This window comes from Corella eumyota, chromosome 1 (genome assembly GCF_963082875.1).
Source record: "Corella eumyota chromosome 1, kaCorEumy4.1, whole genome shotgun sequence".
Lineage (NCBI taxonomy): Eukaryota > Metazoa > Chordata > Ascidiacea > Phlebobranchia > Corellidae > Corella > Corella eumyota.
The window spans coordinates 23027071-23043253 of NC_137490.1; the positions used below are offsets into that span (position 1 = coordinate 23027071).

The window sequence follows — 16183 nt, forward strand, 5'->3', positions numbered from 1 at the left end:
TCAATGGAGCATAAAAGAACCCGCGCCGTTAATATAACGTCATAGCGTTCGTATGACACAAACCTTAGCATATTTTATAATACCTTAAATTTTTATAATAGTTTACAAAATTTTACAATAATTTTGCTTCGATTTCTACGCAAACAACATTGTTACAGTGTTTTTATTTTTTTAATTTTTTTTGTATATATTTTTATCCTGTGAGAAGGTCAAATGCACGATATAAAAATAGAGTAACAACAGTTACTTTAACCCTGGTCTCGAGTTACCTTTAGCAGGAATTTTATAAAGGTTATATTTGCCCAATAATTATGCTGCTGGTTAAGTGCTGGCTTCGCAGAATTTATACCGTTTCTAGCGTCTTACTCAGGCGCTACTGCGTAAGAGCAGTGGGAATTAAACCCACGACCCCATGTGGTGTTTTTTTGCGAAAGAGTTACATTTAATCGTCCACAAACTAGCATAATGAATATCAACATACAATTTATTTTAACACAATTAATCTAACAAGTCACGTGGTAGGTATAAGGTGTAAACAAATAAGATTAAAGGTAGGTACCAACTTAAAGTAAACAAAAAAAGCGCACCCTTTACAGACATTTATTTGATTAACGTAATTTTGTTTATAAAAAAAAATTATCTAAAATATTTTTTCCCATTTTTTCGTGTCGTTAGAAATAGAAGCCTGCGTGTAAAAAGTTTAAAACGATTCAAATAACTTAAGATTCGCTTGTTGTGAGTACACAGTTTAAAAAAAAGTAAATAAGCAGTAATTTTACTTTCTAATTAATTTAATGAATACATTTGCAATATATATAGGTTTATTTTTTCTATATTAGGTTGATGAAATAACCGGCAGCGTGGTATAGTGATAAGAACTCTTGCTACACCACACATGAGGTCGTGGGTTCAATCCCCACTGATCTCATGCTGTAGCGCCCTTGAGTAAGGCGCTATAAACGGTATGAACTCTTTCCCACATCGAGGATAAATATATACAAAAAAAAAAAAAAATGCTGTCTTTTTAATCTGGAAGTTACGGTATTTGTTTGTCTATGGCACAAATCAAAGTTATAACTCTGAGTTGTAAACAAACAAAGGTGCCACGCCGGGTAATTAGAAATATTAGGAGACATTTTGAAAAATAAAAAAGTCAGGTTTCCTGGTACAGGGTTTAGTTTTTAGATTAATATTACAAACTTTAATCGAATAAATAATTGTTGGTTGACTAGTAAACATTTAAAATGTATGTTTTTTATAATTGGGACAATTGCGAATGTCAGTCTGCCAGTCACTTCTGCCCGCGAATTTTTATTAAACATGTGCGCGTGTGGTTGTCTACGTTTATTTTTTACGTGGTAACAGACTAACAGAAGGTAATTTGTATATTTAAAGAACCTAAATCTTAAAATTTATATAGTTTTTGACTAAGTATTGTGTTAAAATATTTTGATTTTTATCTTCCAGGTTAATTTTTTTAAATTTTAACAACAGACAGACAGACTGATTGATGTGTTTTCTATTTTTTATATATAAAAAAAGTGTTGTACAATATTTCAATAAATTGAAGCAATTCGGTTATGTTTTAATGTTATATTGTTAGAAAATCTGTTAAAAATTTATATTTTAAACTTGTATAAACTGATAAAATAGGCCAGTCTGGAAAGTAGGGCAGTTTTCGACGAGATCTCGTGCGTGCAAGCGTAAAAAATGCGTGACTGCGCATGCACGCGTACCAAAATTTCTGGTCTAGGCAGGCATGCGTGATATATGTTAACATGTTTTAGGCGTCAGTACTGCGCGTGCACATTTTTTTAAGACACTAGGTGTGCAAAGCGCTAATTCTAGGCGTGCATTTTTTTTAATGAAAAAAATCTCGCGTGTGCACGCCCTATTTTCCAGACTGGAAAATAGGTTTAAAATTTTGCGTTTTTTAAATTTTAAGGTATTTTTGTGTACTAACCATGTTTTTAGAAAAGTCTCATTTACAAGCTAAGTATTTTAATAAATACGTAATTGCCAGCTGATCTGTTTTTAGAACAAGGAGAATTTTTCAATTTTTTGCTGTGCAGTACATCTAGCAGGGCAATACATCGGTTGCCAGTCGATTCTTGAGTTGATGCGTTCTAGTAGATCCACACTCACACAACAGAAATTTTGAATTTTTTCAGCGGAATTACTCTCCTTGCAGGCCGCAACGGACGATCCATACTCGAGCTACTTACGTTAACTGTAAGTATCATGTGCCGCTAGTTATTATTTATATCTATTTTTTAAACAAATAAATATTTAAAATACGCATTAATAAATCTGTTTAAAAATACAGTGTTTTTCAACGATTATAGTATTAAATTATTGTATTGTTGACATCTTTTTATCAGCTGTCTTTTTTAACCATTATCGCAACTAAGACGGACGAAAGATAAGGGCGGTATCTTTGTTGTGTATTTGGAATTTTTATCAGTTGAGTTATAACTTAATAACAAAATTTGTTTAATCATTATTATAGTTGTAAATTCAAATAGTGCACGCACACTTATTTGTCGTATAATTATCGCATACTACTACTAAGATAAGTTCTATTTAATAAACTGATATGTTACTTATATGCGAATTGTATAAAGGGTTACGTAATGCGAGTACGGGATGAACTTGAACTCGAGTACGTATCGCCTTGGGTGCATCGACCTGACTACGGATCGACTGGCAACCGCTACATCAATAGTCAGGCGGGGACCACAACATTTGACTGTAAGAAGATTCGGCTTGCAAAAAAACGGCGGGAAGTCGGTGACGAAATTCCCAGGTATAATGTATAAGACCCTATTTTACTGATATTTAAAATAAAGTTTGGCAGTAAGTACATTACGTATAAAAATTTATTCATTTGTTACGATATGTTAGTTTTTAAAATATTTATTTTTTTAAAATTTTTGTCTCAAAAATGGATAAAAAACAAGTGCTTTTGGCCTGCAAAATTTATATTCGGTTTGCGAAATTTTTTGCTAAACTGCGGGTAGTCTGCAGCGTGAAGCCCGGGTAAAGTGTAAGCATAAATCCATATTTTACAGATTTATAAAATAAAATTTTGCAAAAAGTACAGTATATATAAAAGTTTTGATTGGTTTTTATGATAAAGACATATGTAAGCTTTTAAAATATTTATTTTTGTAAGATTTATGTCTTAAAAACTAATTTTAAAATGAATTAAAAGACAGGCGCTTTCGGCCTGCCTTTTCACAGCCAAATCTTCTGGCAACCGGTCAAACCTTGCCTGGGCCATTTATATTCATCATAAGTATTATGGGTTGCAACTTATTATTTATATGATCATGGGCGTCAATATAAAAAAAAATTAATTAACTTTAGGGGTGTTAAAAATAGTAAAATCTTCGCTAAAAAAAGCGTTTCAAAGTGCTTATATTAAGTTGAACTTGACTTTAAATCGTCTTAAATTTGATATTAGCAAAGAAAGGAGACCGCATTAGTCTTTAACCAACGAAAGTACAATTATTATGTAGTATAAGCACCAGACACGCAGAATATGCCGTTTTTTGGCGACATTTCAAGCATTTATTATGGTGAGATTTTTTAGATCGCGTATATAACTATTCATTTTACATCTAAAATCCATCATTTTGCAAATACTCTAGAGGTGCCACATATATTTGGCACTTATTAAAATTGTAGATGGGTGTGCATGCACCCCCAGGATTGACGCCAGTGTATATAATATATTTTCATTAAACAATAATATTGAATATACGCAAAAACTGTGTATTTTTAAGCATGTGTAGTAAATATCTGGATGATCGTTAAATTTTAACTGCTGGTTATTTTTTTATTGTTATCGCAATTAATACGGACTTAGATTTAGAATAGTAGCTTTAATGTAATTGCAAATTTTATCAGTTAACACTGGTTGGATTTTATAATAAGGAAGTGCACGCCTTGTTTCTTAGTAAAAAATGAAAGATCGTCCCATGACTATATTTTCGCATTTTGCTGACCAGAAAAATCAGCTGTGTTTTTTTTGTATATATCTTCATCCTCGATGTGGGAAAGTCGAATGCGCGACTTAAACATACAGTAACATCAGTTACTCCGACCCAGTCTTGAGTTGCCTGTGGCAGTTTGGGATATTATAGATTATAATTGCCCGATAATTATGCTGCTGATTAAGTGCTGGCTCAGCAGGAGTTCATAACATTTATAGTGCCTTACTCAAGGGCGCTACAGCATGAGATCAATTGAGATTGAACCCACGAGTTTATGTGTGGTGTAGCAAGTGTTTTTACCACTACACCACGCTGCCGGTATTAAATGTTAAATGAAACGAAGCAATTAAGTAAAAAAGAGACAATTTATAGTGATTTTGTTTTGAACATAGTTACATAACTTTAAAGTTAAACCTTTTTTTATAAATTATAAACTACATAAAACAAATAACGGATTTTCTCATCTTAAAAAAAATTAGGACTGTAAAGTACAGGAGAGAGAATAAGTGGGACTGTAGAGTATAAGAGAACATCAGCTAGAACTGTAAAATAAGAGAGAGAATCAGTGAGGACCGCAAAAAACAATTTGTTTGACAATTTTTTTTTTAATTTTTAATAAAAATATTATGAAGCAAATATTTAATATTTATTTTTTATATGATATTTTTTTTACATTTTTAAATAGATTTAAAAAAAAGAAATAGTTTTATCGTTAACTTTTAAACTGCAAACTAAGGGTGAAATATGGAAGCTGAAGTTCCTTTTTTAATTTTGGAGGAACTGAAATTGTTTCGTCAAAGTGTAACAGAAGAAATAAGATCAATTAAGAAAGAAATTATAAATCTTGGAGATAAATTTACAAGTTTGAAACCTGACAATTTAAATACATGCAAAGATTGTTTTCATTCTAAAGGTAAAAATGTTGATTTTAATGGACTTTCTGCAGTTAGAAAAGATTGTTTTGGAAACACTGATGGAAATTTAAATTCAATGTTAATCAATGTTAACTCGACAACTTCTGAGCTAAAAAATATAAATGTTCATAATGTAAAAGAAGAGCTTATCGACCCTGATAATCAAAATGCTTTAGTTAATGATAAAATAAATCTAAACAAAAGCATGCAAAGTTGTCAAAATTCTTCTGAGTTAATTTGCAATGTTTTAAAACAAGAAAACTCAAAGAATTTACTGAAAATTGTTACAATTAAAGAAGAATTGGGGTGTTCCAGTATAGTAAATAATCTAAGAAGTAAAAATATTTCTAAAATTCTTAAAGTTTCTTTGACGTCAAAAGACATCATCCACTCTAATATTATAAAAAAACAAAACAACAAAAAGGTTTTAAAGTCAAACTTTAACAGTTCAAAGAGTGCTCATGTTCGTGTTAAACCATCTTCCATTGTAAAACCTAACCAAACAAAACCATTTCTTTGCACATATTGTAATAAAACTTTTGGTTACCCTAAAAATTTAGAAAGACATATTCGAATACACACAGGTGAAAAACCATTTAAATGTACATATTGCGATAAAAGATTTTCCCAAAATCTTCACTTAAAAACTCATACTTATAAGCATACAGGTAAAATACCATTTCATTGCAAATATTGCGATAAAGGCTTTACACGAGCTGATCATCTTAAAACTCATGTTCGAATACACACAGGTGAAAAACCTTATCAATGTACTTATTGTAATCAAAGATTTTGTCAGAAGCCACATTTACAATCTCATACTCGTATGCATACAGGTGAAAAACCATTTTATTGCAAACATTGTGATATAAGATTTTCTTATAACACGTCTTTGAAGAGGCATACTAAAAAACACAAACATTAGTTTTTTTTTCTTATGTTTTATTTAAATTTCAATATTTTTGTATGTTCATGTGAATGTATTTTTATTGTTTTTTTTTATCTAGTTTTGTATTTAGTTTTTTAATTAATCGCCTATAATAAAACTTATGTAATAGAAAGTGTAATTATTTTCTGTAATGTGTAATTAATTTTAAGTTGGCTGAACAATACTTTATGTTTAATTTGATACTTAAATTATTTGTTTAATTTTATTGCTTAACAGTTTAATTTTTATAATCTTTGTAAAACATTTGCTAATAGAAAAACTTAAATAATGTTTTAAAATTTATTATTCAAATTTGATCACCAGTTTTTAGTATATAATTGAGTATAAGGTATTTTCATTATTTGATGTAAAATGTTTCTTATTATTAATCATTTTCTTATTTTGATTTAGATAAAATAGTAAAGTAGTTTTTCTCTGAATTTAAATTTACTAAAATTTGAGTTAAAAAAATATGGAAGTTCAATCTAACCATTCCATAAACTTTTTAATCTTGGAGGAACTGAAATTGTTTCGTCAAAGTGTAACAGAAGAAATGAGATTAATCAAGAAAGAAATTATAAATCTTGGAGGAATATTTACCAGTTTAAAACTTGACAATTTAAATATAGACAAAAATTGTTCTTATCTTCAAAGTGATAATGCTGAATTTGTTGGACTTTCTGCAGTTAAAATAGAAAACTTTGAAAACACTGATGTAAATTTGCAACAAACATTTATTGATCATGCAAGTAATACATCAAACAATGATATTATTACTAACAAAATTACTACAGATCCTGAGTTGAAAAATATAAATGCAGATAATCTACAACAAGAGCTCATTTATCCTCAAGATCAAAATACCTCTATCATTGATGAAAGAAATCTAAACCCAAAAGGGCAAAGTATTTTTGATCCTCCGGAGTTAACTTTGGACATTTTAGATAAAAAAAGCTTAAATGATTTACCAGAACTAAACAATTTACCTAAAATACTTGCAATTAAAGAAGAATTAGAATGTTCAAGTATTGTAAATAACTTGCGAAGTAGAAGCAAATCTACACCTAATTTGGACGTTTTTTTGGCTTCCAATGTCATCACCAAATCTGTGGTGAAAAAAAGGCTAAAAAACAAAAAGGCTTTAAAGCGAATGGGTAACAGTTTAAACAGTGATCATATTAGCAGTAAACTCTCCTCTAATGTAAAACAGAATCAAATCAAACGATTTCAGTGCACATATTGTGATAAAAAATTTTCTCAGTCTGCTAACCTTAACATTCATATTAGAATACATACAGGTGAAAAGCCGTTTAATTGCACATATTGTGGTAAACGTTTCACTCAAAGAGTTCATTTAAAAATTCATACTCGAACCCACACAGGTGAAAAACCATTTCATTGCACATATTGTGATAAAAAATTTTCTAGGAATCTTTCTCTTCAAACACATATTTTTGTACATCTGGGTAAAAAACCATTTTATTGTAAATCTTGTGATAAAAGTTTTGCTTCTACTGATAATTTAAGAAAACATAATCAAATTCACACAGGGAATAAACCTTATCATTGCACATATTGTACGAAAAGTTTTACTTCTTCTGGTAATTTAACAAACCATATTCGAATACATACAGGTGAAAAACCATTTCATTGCACTTATTGCAAGAAAAGTTTCTCTGCGACTGGTGCTTTAAAAACACATATTAGAGTACACACAGGTGAAAAACCTTTTCATTGTACATCTTGTGATAAAAGTTTTGCTTATTCCGTATCGTTAAGGAAACATTCTCAAATACACGCTAGTTAAAAAAAAATTTTCCCAATGTTTTAATTCGAATTTTAACTTTTTGTATGTTTATGTAATTGCATGTTTATTAGTTGTTTTTCTTAAGATACAATTTTAGTTTGCCTTGTTTAGGATCGAGTTTTGTATTGTGTTATTTTAGTTTAGCTAAACATTATTTCATGTTTAATTTGATACTTAAAATCATTTGTGTAATCTTTTTTGCATTACATTTAAATTAATATTATCTTTTTTTTTCTTTTAATAGTGAATTTTCATTAATAGTGAAATTTAAATAAAATTTTAAAATTAATTATTAAAATTTGATTACCTGTTTTTAGTGTACGATTGAGTAAAAGGTATTCTCATTATTTGATGTAAAATGTTTCCTATTATTAATTACGTTCTTTTTTTAGATTAGGATAAAATAGTAAAGTAGATTGACTCTGGATTAAATTTTATTAAAATTTAAGTAAAAAAATATGGAAGTTCAACCTAACCACCCAATAAACTTTTTAATTTTGGAGGAGCTAAAATTGTTTCGTCAAAGTGTAACAGAAGAAATGAAATCAATCAAGCAAGAAATTATAAATCTTGGAGGAATATTTACAAGTTCAAAACCTGGCAATTTTAATACAAACAAAGATTGTTGTTATTCTCAAAGTGATAATGCTGAATTTGATGGACTTTCTGCAGTTAAAATAGAAAACTTTGAAAACACTGATGTAAACTTGCAACCAATGTTTATTGGTCATGCAAATAATACATCAAACAATGATATTATTACTAACAAAGTTACTACAGATTCTGAGTTCAAAGATATAAATGCAGATAATCTACAACAAGAGCTCATTTATCTTCAACATCCAAATACCTTTATCATTGATGAAAGAAATCTAAACCCAAAAGTGCAAAGTATTTGTGATCCACCTGAGTTGACTTTGGACATTCCAGATGAAGAAAGCTTAAATGATTTACCAGAGCTAAACAATTTACCTGAAATACTTGCAATTAAAGAAGAATTAGAATGTTCAAGTATTGTAAATAACTTGCGAAGTAGAAGCAAATCTACACCTAATTTGGGCGGTTTTTTGACTTCCAATGTTATCACCAAATCTGTGGTGAAAAAACACCTAAAAAACAAAAAAGTTTTAAAGCGAACAGATAACAGTTCAAAGAGTGACCATATCAAACGATTTCAGTGCACATATTGTGATAAAAAATTTTCTCGGTCTCCTAACCTTAACATTCATATTCGAATGCATACAGGTGAAAAGCCGTTTCATTGCACATATTGTGATAAACGTTTTTCCCAAAAAAATCATTTAAAAATTCATACTAGAACACACACAGGTGAAAAACCATTTCATTGCACATATTGTAAGAAAAGTTTTACTTCTTCTGGTAATTTAACAAACCATATTCGTATACATACAGGTGAAAAACCATTTCATTGCACTTATTGTGATAAAAGTTTTTCTTCGACTGGTATTTTAAAAACACATATTAGAATACACACAGGTGAAAAACCTTTTCATTGTACATCTTGTGATAAAAGTTTTACTTATTCCGTATCGTTAAAGAAACATTCCCAAATACACGCTTGTTAAAAAAAAATTTTTTCAATGTTTTAATTCGAATTTTAACTTTTTGTATGTTTATGTAATTGCATGTTTATTAGTTGTTTTTCTTATGATACGATTTTAGTTTGCCTTGTTTAGGATTGAGGTTTGTATTGTGTTATTTTAGTTTAGCTAAACATTATTTCACGTTTAATTGATACTTAAATCATTTGTTTAACCTTTTTTGCATTACAATTTAATTAGGGTAATCTTTGTAAAACATTTGCTAGTAGTAAAATTTAAATAATGTTTTGAAATAAATTATTTAAACTTGTTTACAAGTTTTTAGTATACGATTGAGTAAAATATGTTAACATTATTTGATGTAAGATGTTTCCTATTATTAATCATGTTCTTCTTTTAGATTAGGATAAAAGGTTAAGTAGGTTGACTCTGGATTAAATTTATTAAAATTTAAGTAAAAAAATATGGAAGTTCAATCTAACAACACTATAGACTTTTTAATTTTGGAGGAACTTAAATTGTTTCGTCAAAGTGTAACAGAAGAAATGAGATTAATCAAGAAAGAAATTATCAATCTTGGAGGAATATTTACAAGTTTAAAATCTGGCAATTTTAATACAAACAAAGATTGTTGTTATTCTCAAAGTGATAATGCTGAATTTGTTGGACTTTCTGCAGTTAAAATAGAAAACTTTGAAAACACTGATGTAAATTTGCAACCAATGTTTTCTGATAATGCAATAGATTCATCCAATAGTAAAACCATTACTAACGAAAATGCAACAGATTTTAAGATAGAAAATGTAAATGCTGATAATCTACAAGAAAGGTTTTTTCACCCTGAAGATCAAAATGTCCCAATCTATAATAAAACAAATTTGATGGAAAGCATACAAAGTAATCTGGATTCTCCTAAGTTAACTTTGAACTATTCAGAACAAGATAGCCAAACCAATCTGCTTGAAAAACCTAAAATACTTGCAATTAAAGAAGAATTGGGATGTTCAAGTATTGTGAATAATCTACTTAGTAAAAGCAAAGCTACACAAAATTCTGAAAATTTTTCAGCTTCTAATATAATCAGTAAATCTGTAGTGAATAAACAACCAAAGAAACAAAAGGTTTTAAAAAGAAAGGGTAACAATTTGGGGAGTGATCATAGTAGCATTGAATTATCTTCAAATGTAAAACAGAATCAAACCAAAAGATTTTGTTGTTCATATTGTGATAAAAGTTTTACTTTGGCTCATCATTTAAAAACCCATGTTCAAATACACACAGGTGAAAAACCTTATCATTGTACCTACTGCAATAAAAGATTTTCTCGAAAGCCTCATTTAATATGTCATACTCGAATACATACAGGTGAAAAACCATTCAATTGTAAATATTGCGATAAAGGCTTTATACGAACTGATTATCTTAAAAAGCATGTTCGAATACACACAGGTGAAAAACCTTATCATTGTACTTATTGTAGTAAAAGTTTTAAACAGTCTGATTATTTGAAACAACATATACGTTTACACACAGGTGAAAAACCATTTCAATGTACAAATTGCGGTAAAAGTTTTTCTCAGAAGTCTCATTTGGTATTTCATACTCAAATTCATACGGGTGAAAAACCTTTTCATTGTACTTATTGTAATAAAAGTTTCTCTCAAAATGTTCATTTAAAAACACATAATCGAATACACACAGGTGAAAAACCATTTCAGTGTACAAATTGTGATAAAAGATTTTCTCGGAAGCCCAATTTGGTATCTCATACTCGTATACATACAGGTGAAAAACCATTTCATTGCAAACATTGTGATAAAAGTTTTCCTTATAACACGTCTTTAAAGAGGCATACTAAAAAACACAAACATTAATTTTTTTTTCTAATGTTTTATTTGTTATTTTTGTATGTTCATGTGAATGTATTTTTATGTTTTTTTTTTCTAGTTTTGTATTTAGTTTTTTAATTAAGCGTCTATAATAAAACTTATGTAATAGAAAGTGTAATTATTTTCTGTAATGTGTGATTTTAGTTTGGCTGAACATTACTTTATGTTTAATTTGATACTTAAATCATTTGTTTAACCTTTTTGCTTAACAGTTTAATTTTTATAAAACATTTGCTAATAGTAAAACATTTGCTAATAGTAAAACCATTTGCTAATAGAAAAAAAAAAGATATAAAATGTTTCTTATGTTGTAACTACATTCTTTTTTTAAATTTAGATAAAATAGTAAAGTAGTTTTACTCTGAATTTAAATTTACTAAAATTTGAGTAAAAATATATGGAAATTCAACCCGGACCCTCCATAAACTTTTTAATTTTGGAGGAACTGAAATTGTTTCGTCAAAGTGTAACAGAAGAAATGAGATTAATCAAGAAAGAAATTATCAATCTTGGAGGAATATTTACCAGTTTAAAACCTGACAATTTAAATATAGACAAAAATTGTTCTTATCTTCAAAGTGATAATGCTGAATTTGTTGGACTTTCTGCAGTTAAAATAGAAAACTTTGAAAACACTGATGTAAATTTGCAACCAATGTTTATTGATGATGCAAGTGATTCATCCAATGTTAAAATTATTTCTAACAAAAATACAACAAACAAGTTAGTAAATGTAAATGAAGATATTCAACAAGAAAGGCTTATTAAACTCGGAGATCAAAATGTGTCTATCTATAATGAAATATATCCAAAACAAAGCATGCAAAGTAATCTGGATTCTCCTAAGTTAACTTCGTATTGTTCTGAACAAGAAAGCCAAACCAATCTGCTTAAAAAACCTAAAATACTTGCAATTAAAGAAGAATTGGGATGTTCAAGTATTGTGAATAATCTACGTAGCAAAAGCAAAGCCAAACAAAGTTCTGAAAGTTGTTTAGCTTCTAATATAAATATTAAATCTGTAGTGAATAAACAACCAAAGAAAAAAAAGGTTTTAAAGAGAAGTGGTAACAGTTTGGACAGTGATCATAGTAGCATTGAATTATCTTCTAATGTAAAACAGAATCAAACCAAAAGATTACGTTGCACATATTGTGATAAAAAATTTTCTTTGGTTCATCATTTAAAAAGACATATTCAAATACACACAGGTAAAAAATCTTATGATTGCACATATTGTAATAAAAGTTTTAATTATGCTGATAATCTTAAAAGACATGTTCGAATACACACAGGTGAAAATTCTTATCAATGCACGTATTGTAATAGAAGTTTTACACGCGCTGATTGTCTTAAGATGCATGTTCGAATACACACAGGTGAAAAACCTTATCATTGTACATACTGCAATAAAAGATTTTCTGGGAAGTCTTATTTAATATGTCATACTCGTATACATACCGGTGAAAAACCATTCAATTGCAAATACTGCGATAAAAGCTTTACACGAGGTACTTATCTTAAATTGCATGTTCGAACACACACAGGTGAAAAACCTTATCATTGTACTTATTGTAGTAAAAGTTTTAAACAGTCTGATCATTTAAGACAACATATTAAAATACACACAGGTGAAAAACTATTTCAGTGTACAAATTGTGACAAAAGTTTTTCTCGGAAGCCCTATTTGGTATCTCATACTCGTATGCATACAGGTGAAAAACCATTTCGTTGCAAATATTGTGATAAAAGTTTTTCTTACTCCAAGTCTTTAATAATACATACTCAAACACACACTCGTTAAAATTTTTTTTCTTTAATGTTTTAATTTAAATTAAAATTTTTTTGTTTGTTTATGTATTTGTATGTTTATAGGTTAATTTCCTTTTTTTAAATACAATTTCTGTTTGTCTTAACTGAATATTTTTCTGTGTTAAATACTTAATTTATTTAATGAACTTTTTTGCATTATCACTTAATTAATGTTTTAATTCTAACATTTAATGTTTTGAAATTAGTTATTTGAATTTGATTACCCGTTTATAATAGTTGGTTAAAGGTATCAATATTATTTAAAATGGTTGCTAAACTAACTACATTCTTTTTTAGATTTTGATAAAAAATTTAAGTAGTTTTATTCTGAATTTAATTTTACTGAAATCTAAGTAATAAATATGGAAGTTCAATCTAACCATCCCATAAACTTTTTAATTTTGGAGGAACTGAAATTGTTTCGTCAAAGTGTAACAGAAGAAATGAGATTAATCAAGAAAGAAATTATAAATCTTGGAGGAATATTTACAAGTTTAAAACCTGACAATTTAGATATAAGCAAACATTATTCTTATTCCCAAGGTGAGGCCGTTGATCTTGGTGGACTTTCTGCAGTTAAAGAAGAATATTTTGAAAACACTGAAGTAAACTTGCAACCAATGTTTATTGATAATGCAATGGATTCATCCAATGTTAAAATCATTTCTAACAAAAATACAACAAACAAGTTAATAAATGTGAATGAAGATAATCAACAAGAAATGATTATTAAACCTGAAGATCAAAATGTCTCAACCTATGATGAAATGAATCCAAACGAAAGAATGCAAAGTAATCCAGTTTCACCCAAGTTAGCTTCGGACATTTCAGGGCAGAAAGCTTTAACCAATTTGCCCAAAAAAACTAAAATTCTTGTCATTAAAGAAGAATTGGAATGTTCAAGTATTGTCAATAATCTACGTAGTAAAAGCAAAGCTACACAAAGTTCTAAAAATTTTTCAGCTTCTAATATAAACATTAAATCTGTAGTTAATAAACAACTAAAAAATAAAAAGGTTTTAAAGAGAAGTGGTAACAATTTGGAGAGTGATCATAGAAGCATTGAACTATCTTCTAATGTAAAACGAAATCAAACCAAAAGATTTCGTTGTTCATATTGTGATAAAAAGTTTTGTTGGAACTTGAGTCTTAAAAGACACATTAGAATACACACAGGTGAAAAACCATTTCATTGCACATATTGTGATAAATGTTTTTCTTTGGCTCATAATTTGAAAACACATATTCGTTTACACACAGGTGAAAGAAATTATCATTGCACATATTGTAATAAAAGTTTTAATCAGGCTGACCATCTTAAAAGGCATATTCGTATACACACAGGTGAAAAACCATTTCATTGCACATATTGTGATAAAAGTTTTTCTTTGGCTGGTAATTTGAAATCACATATTCGTATACATACAGGTGAAAAACCATTTCATTGCACATATTGTAATAAAAGTTTTGCTTGGACTTCAATTTTAAAAGATCATACACGATTACATACAGGTGAAAAACCATTCAAATGCATTTACTGCAATAGAAGATTTACTAAGAAATCTCATTTAATAACTCATACTCGTATACATACAGGTGAAAAACCTTATCAATGCAAATATTGTGATAAAAGTTTTACTCAGAATGCTTTTTTAAAAAACCATACTCTAATACACACTCAGTAAAATATTTTTTTTAATGTTTCGAATTGGTTTTTAATTTTTTTTTGTGTTTGCAAGTTTTTAGGTTGTTTTTGTTTATTAAAATGCAAATTAATGTCTTGGGTTGTATTTAGTTATTTTTGTATTTACTTGGTAATGTAAAATATCAGTGTATTATGTATTTTATTTCAGCTTGATTTAGTGTGTATTGTTTTGTAAATTTTAGTTTAAAAAGTTTGTCTAATGCATTTATATAATACGCATTAATTTTTTTTTCTTAGATTTAAATACACAGGTTTAGGAATTTGAAATACATTTTGTCTTAAAATTAAAAATAATATTCGCAATTATGGAATCTCAATCTAACAACACAATTAATTATTTAATTTTGGAGGAATTGCGATCAATCAAGAAAGAAATTATCAATCTTGGAGATAAATTTACAAGTTTAAAACCTGACAATTTAAATATTAGCAAAGATTGTTCCCGTTCTCAAAGTGAGAATGTTGATTTAGATGGACTTTCTGCAGTTAGAATAAAATGTTTCGGAAACACCGATGTAAATTTGCAACCAATGTTTATTGATAATGCAAGTGATACATCAAATATTAAAATCATTACTAACAAAAATACAACAAACAAGTTAGTAAATGTGAATGAAGATAATCAACAAGAAGGGCTTATTGACGCTAAGGAGCGAATTGCCTCAAGCCATAAAGAAATAAATTATAATGATAGTATTCAAAGTAGTCTAGATCTTCCTGAGTTAACTTCTGACATTTTAAATCAAAAAAGCTTAAACAATTTAACTAAAGTTCTTGCGATAAAAGAAGAATTGGGATGTTTAAATAGTGTGAATAATATACAAACTAAAAGTAAAACTACTCCTAATTCTAATTTTGATTTGATCATCAAATCTGTAGTTAAAAAACCGCCAAAAAACAAAAATGTTTTTAAGCGAAGTGGCAACAGTTCAAAAAGGAATCAAAGTAGCAATGAATTATCTTGTAAAATAAAACAGAATCAACCTAAACAATATCATTGCACATATTGTGATAAAAACTTTTCTCAAAAGTCTATTTTAATAACTCATACTCGTACACACACAGGTGAAAAACCATTTCATTGCACTTTTTGCAATAGAAAATTTTCTCAGAACACTAATTTAATATCTCATACTCGTATACATACAGGTGAAAAACCTTATCATTGCAAATATTGTAATAAAAGTTTCACACGAGCCGATTGTCTTAAAATGCATGTTCGAATACACACAGGTGAAAAACCTTATCATTGTACTTACTGCAATAAAAGATTTTCACAGAAGCCTCGTTTAATATCTCATACTCGTATACATACAGGTGAAAAACCATTTTATTGCAAGTTTTGTGATAAAAGTTTTATGTCTTCCTCTACCCTAAAGAAGCATGCTCAAATACACACTCGCTAAAACTTGTTGTTGTCATTGTAGTTTTTAAATCGCATTTTTTATATTTTTTGATGTTTATTTAATTGTAAGTTTAATGATTGATTTTGTGTATTAAAATACGAATTTTTGTTTGTCCTATTTTGTTTACAGTTTTCCATTGTATTCCCTTTATATTAAAACATT

General features: G+C 28.4%; 3 protein-coding genes across 3 annotated transcripts; all 3 read left to right on the forward strand.

Annotated features, from left to right (window-relative positions):
- Positions 1-4742: 4742 nt before the first annotated feature.
- Positions 4743-9233, forward strand: LOC145742429 (uncharacterized). The gene is made up of 3 exons (XM_082560210.1): positions 4743-5748; positions 7139-7558; positions 8893-9233. Exons 1-3 carry the CDS (start codon positions 4743-4745, stop codon positions 9231-9233), a joined length of 1767 nt encoding a protein of 588 aa, XP_082416336.1.
- LOC145763734 (uncharacterized) lies at positions 6291-7109 on the forward strand. Its single transcript, XM_082575243.1, has 2 exons — positions 6291-6994; positions 7102-7109. The coding sequence occupies exons 1-2, from the start codon at positions 6313-6315 to the stop codon at positions 7107-7109; spliced, it is 690 nt and encodes a 229-aa protein (XP_082431369.1). The 5' UTR covers positions 6291-6312.
- A 452-nt stretch (positions 9234-9685) lies between the features above and the next one.
- LOC145742440 (uncharacterized) lies at positions 9686-16021 on the forward strand. Its single transcript, XM_082560221.1, has 5 exons — positions 9686-11058; positions 12290-12865; positions 14058-14591; positions 14774-14786; positions 14873-16021. The coding sequence occupies exons 1-5, from the start codon at positions 9755-9757 to the stop codon at positions 16019-16021; spliced, it is 3576 nt and encodes a 1191-aa protein (XP_082416347.1). The 5' UTR covers positions 9686-9754.
- Positions 16022-16183: the final 162 nt, after the last annotated feature.